Here is a 12,215-nt window from a genome sequence, read left to right as displayed (position 1 = left end):
CATTGCGGTATTGCTTTTTTATTTCTAATTTTAAAAAGTTGGCTTCTCATCGTAATGTGAATTTTTTCACTGTTTTCTCATTATCATTGATGATATCATTGCCAATCAGAAACGTTAGGTTTGGGTGTCTCTTTTTGCTAAGTGAGGACGAAGAATTGTGTTTTGCTCATGTAGAAACTGTTTCTATATTTATGTCTCTGTTGAAAACCTATTTATATTAGAAAATACTGAGCAGTTTCAAAATATCTTTTCAGGAACTCTTCAGTTGGCTGATAGTCTTGAGGAATCTAATCGAAGTTGACCTTGTTTGCTTTAAGAAGAGCGTTTAGTATCACTGAAGCCTTGAATGAAAGAGTTTAATATTATGAATGTCAGCACTTTCAGAAGCTGTATTAGGTTAGCTCACAGAAAGAAAGAAAAATGAAATACATTATGCAAGTTCCTTTCATGAGTTGTATGAATCTTGACAGCAACCGTGACCTCTACTTCCTTTACGAGGTTCTTCAATTTACAAACCATTGTCTAAATGTGGTGTTTTGATTTATTTTTTCTTGCTTTCTCGTTTCTGCTAGTAGAACCTGAATGCCAAACTCTACAAAACTGCTCTCTTTATAGCTGTTTACTGAAACTCTTAGGTGGAGTACGGGCGAATGTTTGTGAATGATGTTTGCCGTAGGATCACATGCGCTGGTGTGTGTTTTACACCCTGCTTAATAACCTGTACCGTGGTGAATGGGGGTCAGGTGAGCTTGTTGGTGACCTTTAGCCTTGTGTGTTTTGCAGACGGAGTGGGGACCGTAATGACCGCACGCTTCCGGTTGCCTGCTGGCAGAACTTACGATGTGGGAGCGTTGGAGGAGGCCAGAGAGAGACAGCACGCGCAGGTGGTGTGTAACGTTTTGCTGCTGGACAACACAGTACAGACATTCAGAGTCAATGTGAGTACACACGCGTTTAACCCAAGCTACTAAATCAACCCTGTTGGTTTCCTTAATGAGGACCACATTTTGTTTTTTCAGTAACACTTGTGCCCCATATATGAAAATCATGAGGAACGAGCATGTTTTTTTCTTTTATAAGTGATCAGAGTTTAGATTTCCATTGGTGGATAACAAATCCCATGTATTTACTCTGAAGGTTTGGGTGGATTTTTATTTTTTTATTTTTTACTTTGGCCAATAAGAAACCTCCTGGCTGAAGCAACCATTCGTAACCCTCAAACAAGACACTAAACCAATCAGAACAGCTTAGCATCTGCATAACAACTCCCCGGCAACCACTCAGAACACTTTAAGAATCTTGACAGCATGCCAACACCACTCACCGACATTTACTTTAGAAAATTTAAAAAAGTCCAGGTTTTAATTAAACAGTATTTAAATCATAACTCGATACGATTACAATACAAGTAAAAAATCAATTTATGTTCTCTAAAGGAAAAATTAATTTTGAACAATGTTTTCAAAACCTTTAAAGACAGACCTGAGTTCCGATGCCGTAAATCAGTGATATGCTTTTGTCGAAGCCATCTTTTCGCATTAATTCCTCACGTTTAATTCCTATACGGAAAAGTCTACCAATGAGAGAGTTGCGGCAAGCAAATCCTGCTAAAAGAGCTTGCAGGGAACACCCTCTCCCATGAAGAACAACAAATTACCAAAATATCGTATTGTTCCTAATATAGGATGAGTAAAGAGTTCCGAGTAAAGAGACTCTTTGATGAAGAAAATGATTTTATTTGAAAATGATTTTCATGCTGCATATTTTCACATTTTAATTTTTTTTATCGAAAGGATCACATTTAAAAATAAACACATTGATATACCATTAAAAATAACCCCTAGTCCATCTGAATTGTATAACACTTCCATCTTATAGCGAAAACCATGTAGCCTACCAAAATTTCATTAACCGTAAAATCTGGGTGCCGTCTTACATTTTAAAAACACGAAGCATGCAAACATGACAGTCTTTGCTTTTTTTAAGACCTTATTTTTGCGCTCGCGATATTCTAACTTTACACTCTGACACACTGTAGTTCTTGACTCTTTTTCTGTGTGTTTGGAGCCACCTATTGCTGTGGGTGTATGGACGTAAAAGTCTAGACCCTGAATATAAGACAAAGCTGTTTTTTCAGATGTGTTTCTAAGAAAAAAATTCGCCTTATATTCGGAACAATACCGTACTTAAATATTTGTGTATGTTTTCCAATAAATTAAGTGTTGCTGTATTTAGGTATAATCAACAACTTTAAAAAATGTCCAATGTTTTCATTGTCACTTGCAATGCTCCATGGGATTGTAGTTCTTTCCCTTACAAAAGCCATTAAGTACACAGTCTTGAACCGTTTGTCTTTTTTGTCAAATTGTCAATTTGTTTTTTGGTTCAAATGGATACATTTTGTAATATGATTTACCTTGTAGCTGGTTGGTTTGGTTGAATTGCTTATAATGCTTTAACAAAGCCCTTTTTGGGGGTTTTTAATGAATGGAAAACATACTAAAAAAGTGGGCAGGCACTAATGCACCTTTTTATTTTGAGATTTTGTCAGTAAACCAAGATTTCTGAATTCAGTCGCAAGTTCAAAATTGTTCAGTTTTGTCTTAATACAGTTCTGGATATCTCAACGTCTCTATCTCTTCGTCTTCTGTTTTAAGGATTTGTTTGGATGTTGAGAAGATTCTAAATGCCTACAGAAATGTCTTTAAGGGTTCAGAAGAAAACAAACAGACTTAAAGGAACCCTACAGTTCTTGAAAACCTTGAATTAAATAGGAATTCTTTATATTTGAAAGCTGTTAACTGATATATTGCCCGATAAATCTAAATTTATAAAACAAAAGTATCTTGCATAAAGCCATGTCCCAAGCACTTCTTCAACATAAATCAAACCTAAATAAATAAATAAGAATAAATAAATCCAGTGGCCAACTTGCCTTATACATTTTTTTTTTTAAATAATGTGCTGTGGTTAAATAAAAAGTAATAGCCTCCACACAGATAATAATGAAATGACTTTAATTAAACCATGTGATGACGTTACAAATGAACATGTATTCGCCTGATACTGATATGGTTGCCAATATATCATGCATCCCTTTGTTTCACAGAAAATCTCTCAAGCACACTTTCCCCCTCAATTTTTTTATTATGTGTATTATTCTTTCTTCTGTGGAACACAAATTAAGATAATTTGCTAAATGTCTAAGCTACTCTTTTCCACATAACTAATCTAAATGTTGAATAAATGAAGCTCCAAAAATGCCTAAAAAGTTGTCCATATGATTTCAAGTGTTCCAAAAGTCATACAAATTCTTTGTGTAAAAAATAGCCAGAAATTGAAGTCATTTTTCCTATTAAAAACTTGAACATTTTACAAAGTATCTTCATTTGTCTTCCACAGAAGAAAGATGTTTGCAGTGATGTGGGGGTGTGTGTAAATGATGGCAGAACGTTTACTTCTGAGTGAACTGTTCCTTTAAAAGTGAGCACATGTTCTAGAGTTGTGTGGATCAATGATCTTCCAGAGGTCGCAAGTTCAATCCCAGGTAGAGGTGGCCTAGAAACCGCAGTTAGTTGTTTCAGTTTCGCTGTATCAGCATTTCTCTCCTGAGCTGCAGCGCTGCCGTTAGTGTGCAATAAATTGGTTTGGATGAAAAATGTCTGCTAAATGGCAGGTCGGTAAGAATCACCACAGGAAGCCCAGCCGTCTATGAGGTACAATAGAGGCTGACTGGAGTTAAGCGATGTGGCGGCTCGGGTTGGTTTTACCGCGTGGAGCTCAGAGGGGCTGTTTCAGGCAGATGCTTCACATTCCTGGGTTCGGAAGAAGCATGTCCTGAGGCCATGGCTGTCATGATCATACATGCTACGCAGATCTGCTGGGCTGAAGGGTTAAGCTAGCTTGCAAACGTTTGTCTATTAAAACCGATTCAGAGGATAATAATTCAAGTCTCAAGTTTTCATTTGGCAATAAAATATATTGGTATATATATATATATATATATATATATATATATATATATATATATATATATATATATATATATATATATATATATATATATATATATATATATATAATATCTTTTTTTTTTTTATTTTAAATATACTATATATGACTATTGCACTATGTTTAGTAAAGGAACAGTTTCCAAGCCCTGTAAAAGTCCTGTCATTTACACACCCTCACATGATTCCAACCATGTATGCTTTTTATTTTGGATTTTTTTTTGCTATTTTTAATATAGTTTTTTCAAAATTTTTAATTCTGATATTTACTTTTTTTTAATGTGAATAATACATTTTAAAAACACTACTTGTCCAGAAACATTGTATTACCATACCTAATAAACATGGTGTTGCATGCCGGGTCCAAAAATAAAAATGTAAAGTATTGTGTTATTAAAATAGACATTACTTAATGTCTTAGACATCATTCATTTTCCAGCAAAAATTATTTTTTGTGTGTGTGTGTGTGTGTTTTGTTTTGATTAGGGTGTTTTGTATTTTTGTTTGTTGCACTTGTTGTGTTTTTTGCTTTTTGTTTGGTTTCATGTGTGTTGATTTGGTGTTTGGTTTGTTTTTTATTTTGTGCTTTTGATCTGGGTTTTGTTTTGTTGTGTGTTTTGATGTTTGGATTTTTATTTTGTGTTTTTGATAGTTTTTTTTTCTTTGATTTGGTGTTTTGATTTGGTGCTTGGTTTTTGTTTTGTGTGTTTTTTGTTTTTTTTGCCTAGTTTTTTTTGCTTTGTGGGTTTTGTTTTGTTTTGTTTTGTTGTGTGTTTTAATGTTTATTATTTTGTGTTTTTGATTGTTTTTTGCTAGATTTGGTGATTTTTTTTATTTATTTATTTTTTATTTTAGTTTGGTTTTGTTGTGTGTTTTTGATTTTGGTGTTTGTTTTTGCGTTTTTGTTTGTTGCATTTAGTTTTTTGTTTTGTGGTTTGTTTTAGTTTTTTATTTGTTTGGTTTTAGTTTGTGTTTTAATTTGGCGTTTGGTTTTTCTTTTGTTTTTGTGTGGTTTTTTGTTTACTGTTTTTAAAGTGTTTTTAGTGTGTTCTTTTGTTTTTATATAATGCACATCTGTTATTTTATATGAAAACATACTTTCTGTCTCTTCTAGAAGCAAGATCAGGGGCGGATCTTGTTGGAAGTAGTGTACAAACACTTGGAGCTAACTGAGCAAGACTATTTCGGACTTCAACTGGCAGACGATTCTTCTGACAGCCAGGTAGATGCTCACTTCTCACTTAGCTGTCACTATCAGCAACAGATCACCCATAAATCCTTGTTCATTGAAGCAGCCCATCATGTAGTGCAAATAAAGCATTGAACCAAAAAAAATCGTGATTTTTTTTTTTTTTTTTTTTTTGCATAACAGTGATCTGAAAGATGTAAAAATATTATCCCATGTACCTTGTTTATTTTTAGTCTGTTATTTATAGCGAATACAAAGCAGTTGGGTAGTTTTTCTGGTTTCTACACACAGTGTCTGCACAAACAGGAAAGTTGAATCTCAGGTCACATTAAAAAGCTGCTCTGTTTCTGCTCCTAGTAAAGCGAGGTGAATTCATTGTGTTTGGATGTTGTCTATTTTTGAATCGACACGCAGTTTTGCTGTCTTTCACATGGCTGAGTTTGTGTGATTATCATGAAAAAGTGGCCTAAAAACACATTATATTTTTATATTTTTTTATGACTGTGTGTTTCAGAGGTGGCTGGATCCAAACAAACCAGTTAGAAAACAGCTCAAGAGTAGGTATTTTTTTGTTTTTGCTTTTTACAAAGTATTTATTTGTCTGAAGTATCAGTAAAATGTCTTTTTTTTTCAGGGCCATCCCCACATTATCTGAGGTTCAGGGTGAAGTTTTTTGTGAGTGACCCTGGAAAATTACAGGAAGAGTATACACGGTACAGTTTAGCTTTTTCTACTAACTAATAACTCCTACGCACATGACAAGTAAAATAAAGCGTAAATCATATAAATTAAATCTGTGCACATAGTAAAAACAACATATTTTATTTTAATTGAAAGCATGTTATGTATTAAACAGTGTTTTGTGTGTGAGAGTTGTATTTATTTTATATCTTAGGTATTTGTACTTTTTGCAACTGAAGCAGGATATTCTGAGTGGCAGGTAAGGACACTTCAAGTTCTACGTGTAAAATTCATAATTTTCCTTCTCAAAGTCAATCTCGTGTAATATTTTCTATTTGTTTCTTTGCTAGGCTTCCTTGTCCACAAAACACTGCAGTTGTTCTGGCCTCTTATGCTGTTCAGGGTAAGTATTACAGATTATTTATGCACAATTAGTGGTCACATGGGTTTCTCAGTGCCAATATCTATAGAGCATGGTAGCAGCCATTTACCTATTTTTAAATTTTTGATAGTTCATTTGAAATGCTTTCTGGCATTTTACTTATAATGAGGTGTATTTTTGTCTTCTTTTTTTCTGTATTTTGTATCTTTGTGTCCCGGTATTGTGCGAAGTATGTTGCTTGCTATTCATCAGTATTTACCATAAATGTCAATTTTAATGAAGCAAATTTTGAGGAACTGATGCAGACTCTCTGGCCTGTGGTTTTGTTGGCTGGTGATATAACCGTCCGCACAGGATGCACAAAGGCTCTACGGTTTGCCAAATAGTTCATGATCTGCCTTTTGCCTCTTTCCTGTCTCTTGTCTGACCCATTTCCAGTAATAAAGCTGAAAAATGTGCTGATTTATTACATGATTAACAATCTTTTTTAGAAGCCAGTCATCGCACTCTGTGTTCATATTTGATTCTTTTATCGTATAGAAATCACATAAGTTTGCTGTTTTTAATAGTGGTTTTATATTCACTTTCTTTTAAGGGTACATTTTTTTTATATTTGAGCTATTTTACATTTAGATTTGTCCTGTTTTTGATTGTGCTGACTTAACGTAAATATCTTCAAATTTGAGATGAATGTACGTGCAAATTTAGTTTAATTTTGTCAAAATTATTTAATTCTTCAAATAATAATATTGAGGTTTATATACTTTCAAATGTATATGTCGAGAAAATTGTACAATATTATTGCTTTAAATTATAATGTTAAGATTAACTTGCAAATATAGTTTATTTTTGTCGAGAAAATAGTTTTAATGCTTAAAATTATAATGTTCGCTTAAATGTACTGGCACATTTAGTTTTGTTGTTGGTTTTTGTTTGGAGAATTGTACAAAATTGTTTATAGCTTGAATAATGTTGATATAAATGTACTAGCAAATTTTTGCTTTGTTTTTTGTTTTTTTGTTTTGTTTTATTCATTATATTATTCATTATTTATAATTGACTAGGTTATTGCCCACAACTATTTTTGATAAATTGATCAACTTATCAGTATCAGCCAATTTTTGTTGTTGTTTGGGAATAAAAGTAAAGCGTGGATTTTGATCTTGTCGACTTTAAAGAGTTTCTTCAATGAGGAAACTGGAAGCCTGGCTCTTTGACTGTGTGAAAGACACATTGTGCCTCACATTGACATACATGCACACATGGTTTCTTGGCCTGTTTTGTGTTTCAGCTGAGTTGGGGGACTACAGTCATTCCGAACATTTGCCTGGATACCTCTCTGAGTACAGCTTCATTCCCAACCCTCCGCAGGACTTTGAGAAAGAGGTCGCCAAACTTCACCAAGAGCACAAGTGAGACATGTCCATGAAATCCTCCAGTGTGTTAAAGATTCTTATATTTAACTGAGTGTCAGTGGAGACGGAGGAACAAAGGGTCACAGCTGAACACACACACACACACACACACACACACACACACACAGACACACACACACACACACTGGCAGATTTGTGGAACAAGGCGGTTCATTGTTTGTGGATCTCTGAGATTGAGTCTCTCTTCTCTCTCTCTCGCAGTGGACTCACACCAGCTCAGTCCGAGTTTAACTACTTGAATGCTGCGCGGACGCTGGAGCTGTACGGCGTGGAATTGCACTATGCTCGGGTGAGTGATCGGCCCATCTTACCCCAATGGCTGCCCCTCTTGTTTCATTTGTACTGCAAAAAAACTAGAGGCATGAATGATATCTGGTGCCACTAAAAAATTAGGGATGCACCCTTGGTTTTTTTTTTGTGTTTTGTTTTTTAGTTGTGCAATTTTGCCTACTAATCTGAATATATGCAGCTATAATTTTTTGTCTGTCATTTTGCTCTGTCATCCGTTTGTTTTTTTGGTCGTTCTATTGTTTATTCGGTCATTCTATATATTGTACTAATGCACTGTATATATAATATTATATTATTTTATGTTATGAGATGTATGTATTTCTATATGTATTTTTATTTTATTTTTTATAAAATTTGTATATATATATATATATATATATATATATATATATATATATATATATATATATATATATATAAAATAATTCTAAAACAAAATCTAAATCAAACTTCTAATTTAGCCAGAAACAAAAACCGAACACACATTTTATTTAATAACCAATTATATATATATATATATATATATATACACATTTCAGTTTGAAGGAAATATTTTGTATATTTTCATTAATTGTATAATCATTTTTTTGTTTTACTCAAAATTGTTGTTGAAATATAAACATTTAAACAGTGGCTGTAATAACTTGTTTTTATGACAGATTTATTAATTATTAAACAATTAAAGGGATAGTTCACCCATTTTCTCACTCTCAAATTGTTCCAAACCACCAAGAATTCTTTCTTCGGCTGAACACAAAGGAAGATATTTGGAAGATTGTTTGTAACATTCATACAGGTTTGGAACAACGTAAGGGTGAATAAATGAGGACAGAATATTTGGGTGAACTATCCTTTTAAGACAATAACTTTTAAGACAATGCATATTTTTAGCAAAATGCTCCTCTCTAGAGTTATTCATAGTTCAGCATCACCGTTTCAGTCAATGATTTTGGCCAAAACTCAATATATTGTTCTGTCATTCATTTGATCTGTTGTTCGCTTTAACTGTTCTCTCCATCTGTCATTATTGGCTAATAGCAAAATGGTCGCCAATACATTTAGGATCCCTTCTTAAGCAAACCAAAAGTCTAAGCACTCTTTAAAACAAAATGGTTTTGATGTTGCCGTGGAAACTGCATCCTTATGGTTTCCTACTCTTCATGATTTCAGGACCACTGTAACGCAGAGATTTACATTGGAGTTTTGTCTGCCGGCATCTCCGTCTATAAAGACAGGGTACGAGTCAACCACTTTCCATGGTAAGTGTCGTTTTAGCTGTAAGTGGGAATTTCATTCAAATAAACGCGAAATGTAGTTTGAAAAATTGCCAATTCTCATTGGAAACATTTTTTATGCCCCGCTCTTTCTCTTGTGTTTCAGGTTGAAAATTGTAAAAATATCTTTTAAATCTAAACAGTTTTTTATACAACTAAGAAAAGAACTGGTATGTATTTCTTTAGACTTTTTTGTTGCATTTAATCGATTATTACTGTATACCTACTTACATGAATTATTACTTGATGTTTAAATTGAAAATGCTACAAAACTACATGTCATTGTTTCAGTTTAACTATTTTAATTTGAACTTTTGCTGTAGTCAGTGCTAGTAATTAGATTACTTGCAAATTGTAATTTGTTACTGATCACAAATTACATGATGAAAATTATCGTTAGTAACAGTCAGTTACATTACACATTTTAGGTAACCTTTAGATTACATTTAGGTTACTTTTGACCTATTTCGTTTATCACATTGATTTGAATAGGATTATCTTCTACAATGTTAATATAAAAGACAAATTTTATTCCATTCTTTGCATCAACAACATGAATTGCATTACAAATTACATTACTTCAGGGTTTCCCAAACATATATAAGTGAAATCATGTAATCGACAAAAATGTAACTGTATTCTAAAATGTAATCTAATCTGATTACAAGTACTGCATTTTTGGAATCTGATTATGTAATTACTACCCTGCACTGTCTGTAGTAGTGAAAACTGATTTTATTTGCGACGCTTTTTTGCTATTGGTACGAACTACTGAAATTGTTACATGCTAAAATTGATCACTTGCTTTCTTCTCTATCATTTTTCTTTCTATGTGTCATAGACTGAGAACAGAGAGTCTTTATTGGGTTTTAACATGATGAGCTACAGAGCTTGTAAGAACTTATGGAAGGCCTGCGTGGAGAATCACACATTCTTCAGACTGGAGCGGCCCGTTCCTCCTGAGAGGAACCTCTTCCTGCAGTACTTCACCCTCGGATCCAAGTTCCGCTACTGGTGAGAACGTTACAAGAAGAGTTTGTCAAATTTATGCAAAACTAAAATAAATCCTTCCTCGATACTTTTGTCTTGTTTTCCATTACCAATATCTAATTAAAGCAAGATTCATCTGATTTGTAAGGCAAAATTAGTTCAAATATTAAGAGCAGCGGATTGCGTTGGTCATTATGGAAGTGGTCCGGCTGGGTCTGTGTTCTTTAATTTGCTCGACGTCAGGAGATCACGCGCAGAATTGTTCACTCCCATCGGCGCTTTTATGGGATTGCGCACTCACATTATTTTTTCTTGTTTCCTAAATCTGGCTCTAAGTCTTATTATCCAAATTAAGTGAGTTTATGCTTAAAATATCAAAAATAATTCTGCTAAAAATAAACTTAAATCAAAGGTAAAACAAGATTATTTTTCTGACTCCAAAAAATGAAAGTTACCCCATGAGGTACTCACCCTCAAGCCATCCTAGGTGTATATGACTTTTTTTCAGACAAGTGCAATCTGAGATATACGGTAATAAAAAATGTCCTGGCTAATCCAAGCTTTATAATGGCAGTGAATGGGGGTCGAGAAGTCCCAAAAAAGTGCATCCATCCATCATAAAAGTACTCCACACGGCTCCGATTGGTTAATAAAGGCCTTCTGAAGCGAAGCGATGTGTTTGTGTAAGAAAAATACCCATATTTAAAACTTTATAAACTAAAAATACTAGCTTCTGTCAGTTCTATAGGCATCAATTAATGGTGAAAGCGTAACCCCTGACCCAACACATGACGTATTAACCTGAACAAAACACCGGTCATGAATTCAAAGTCTAAATTGAGAATATTTAAAGAGAAATGTTGGAGGATTTCGATATAAGAGAAAAGGAGTTTGTTGCCCAGCCCTATTTGTTTAAATTGCGAGAGGCGTCAAAGCTTACGCGACTCGCACATCCTTTACTCTTTTGGCATAAGTCGACTTGTGTGTAGGCCGTCTGCCGGCCGCTAGTTATTTTAGTTTATAAAGTTTTAAATATGGATATTTTTCTTACATAAACGCATCATTTTGCTTCAGAAGGCCTTTATGGAGTCGTATGGATTACTTTTATGATGGATGGACGTGCTTTTTTTTCACTATCGCCATTCACTACCATTATAAAGCTGGGGAACGTCAGGATATTTATTAATATAAATCTGTCTTTGATGAAAGAAGAAAGTCATATAGGATAGCTTTAGGGTGAGTAAATCACAAAAAAATAAAAATAAAAGTTTTATGTATTTCATATTGCCTACCCTTATTAGAAAAATATTGGTTGTGAGTTCCCAGCTGTAAGTCATTTTGGCATCTGTTGTATCTCTTGATTTTTGCACAAATGTAGTTTTGAGAGTTTGCAGTGACACGATGTTCTTCCCTTTTTGCAGTGGAAGGACAGAGGCGCAGTCTGTTCAGTACGGAAAGGAAAGAGGCATCAAGAACAGAGTTTTTGCACGGTAACATGTTTTTTATTAACCAATGGGGAGGGGAGCACTGTGCAAATAATATGCGTTACATAAGTCGAGTTTTTGAAGGTAAAAAGTTATGAGGTAGTAATACCCAACCATTGTGTTTGTTCACGGCAACACTTATTTTAGTATGACTGTATGACAAATATCCATATTTATCACGTTATAAAGTAAAATAGCTAGCTTCCGGAGGAGCGCGTTCCATATTTACAACAAAAAAACTTAAATGGTGTGTAATACACCAGTAACTGGTTATGTAGCTGTGAGAGGTGTTATTTTTTTCTGCACCAGTGGAATATGGAAGGCAGTCCACCGTAAACTAGATATTTTAAGTTTTAAATATGGATATTTTATTACACAAACCCAATGATTCACTTCAAAAGGTCTTTATTAACCCCCTGGAGCTGTGTGGAGTACTTTTATAATGGATAGATATGCTTTTTTGGGGCTTCAAATTTTG

General features: G+C 33.9%; 1 protein-coding gene across 4 annotated transcripts in view; it reads left to right on the top strand.

Annotated features, from left to right (window-relative positions):
• The window catches only part of ptpn4b (protein tyrosine phosphatase non-receptor type 4b), a 42,982-nt gene that overhangs the window by 8,303 nt on the left and 22,464 nt on the right, over positions 1-12,215 (top strand). For all 4 annotated transcript variants that reach the window (XM_067415670.1, XM_067415668.1, XM_067415669.1 and 1 more), the window contains exons 2-13: positions 784-938; positions 5,125-5,232; positions 5,714-5,756; positions 5,834-5,912; positions 6,095-6,139; positions 6,231-6,283; positions 7,554-7,674; positions 7,900-7,987; positions 9,160-9,248; positions 9,370-9,433; positions 10,105-10,277; positions 11,675-11,743. In XM_067415670.1, the coding sequence (XP_067271771.1) occupies positions 801-938; positions 5,125-5,232; positions 5,714-5,756; positions 5,834-5,912; positions 6,095-6,139; positions 6,231-6,283; positions 7,554-7,674; positions 7,900-7,987; positions 9,160-9,248; positions 9,370-9,433; positions 10,105-10,277; positions 11,675-11,743 (1,070 nt within the window). In that variant the 5' untranslated portion in view covers positions 784-800. The remainder of the gene's footprint in view (positions 1-783; positions 939-5,124; positions 5,233-5,713; positions 5,757-5,833; positions 5,913-6,094; positions 6,140-6,230; positions 6,284-7,553; positions 7,675-7,899; positions 7,988-9,159; positions 9,249-9,369; positions 9,434-10,104; positions 10,278-11,674; positions 11,744-12,215) is intronic.

The sequence above is a fragment of the Pseudorasbora parva genome, chromosome 14 (genome assembly GCF_024679245.1).
Source record: "Pseudorasbora parva isolate DD20220531a chromosome 14, ASM2467924v1, whole genome shotgun sequence".
In the NCBI taxonomy this organism is placed as follows: domain Eukaryota; kingdom Metazoa; phylum Chordata; class Actinopteri; order Cypriniformes; family Gobionidae; genus Pseudorasbora; species Pseudorasbora parva.
The sequence above is the reverse complement of the archived record's forward strand: the minus strand, read 5'-3'. Positions and strand labels throughout refer to the sequence as shown.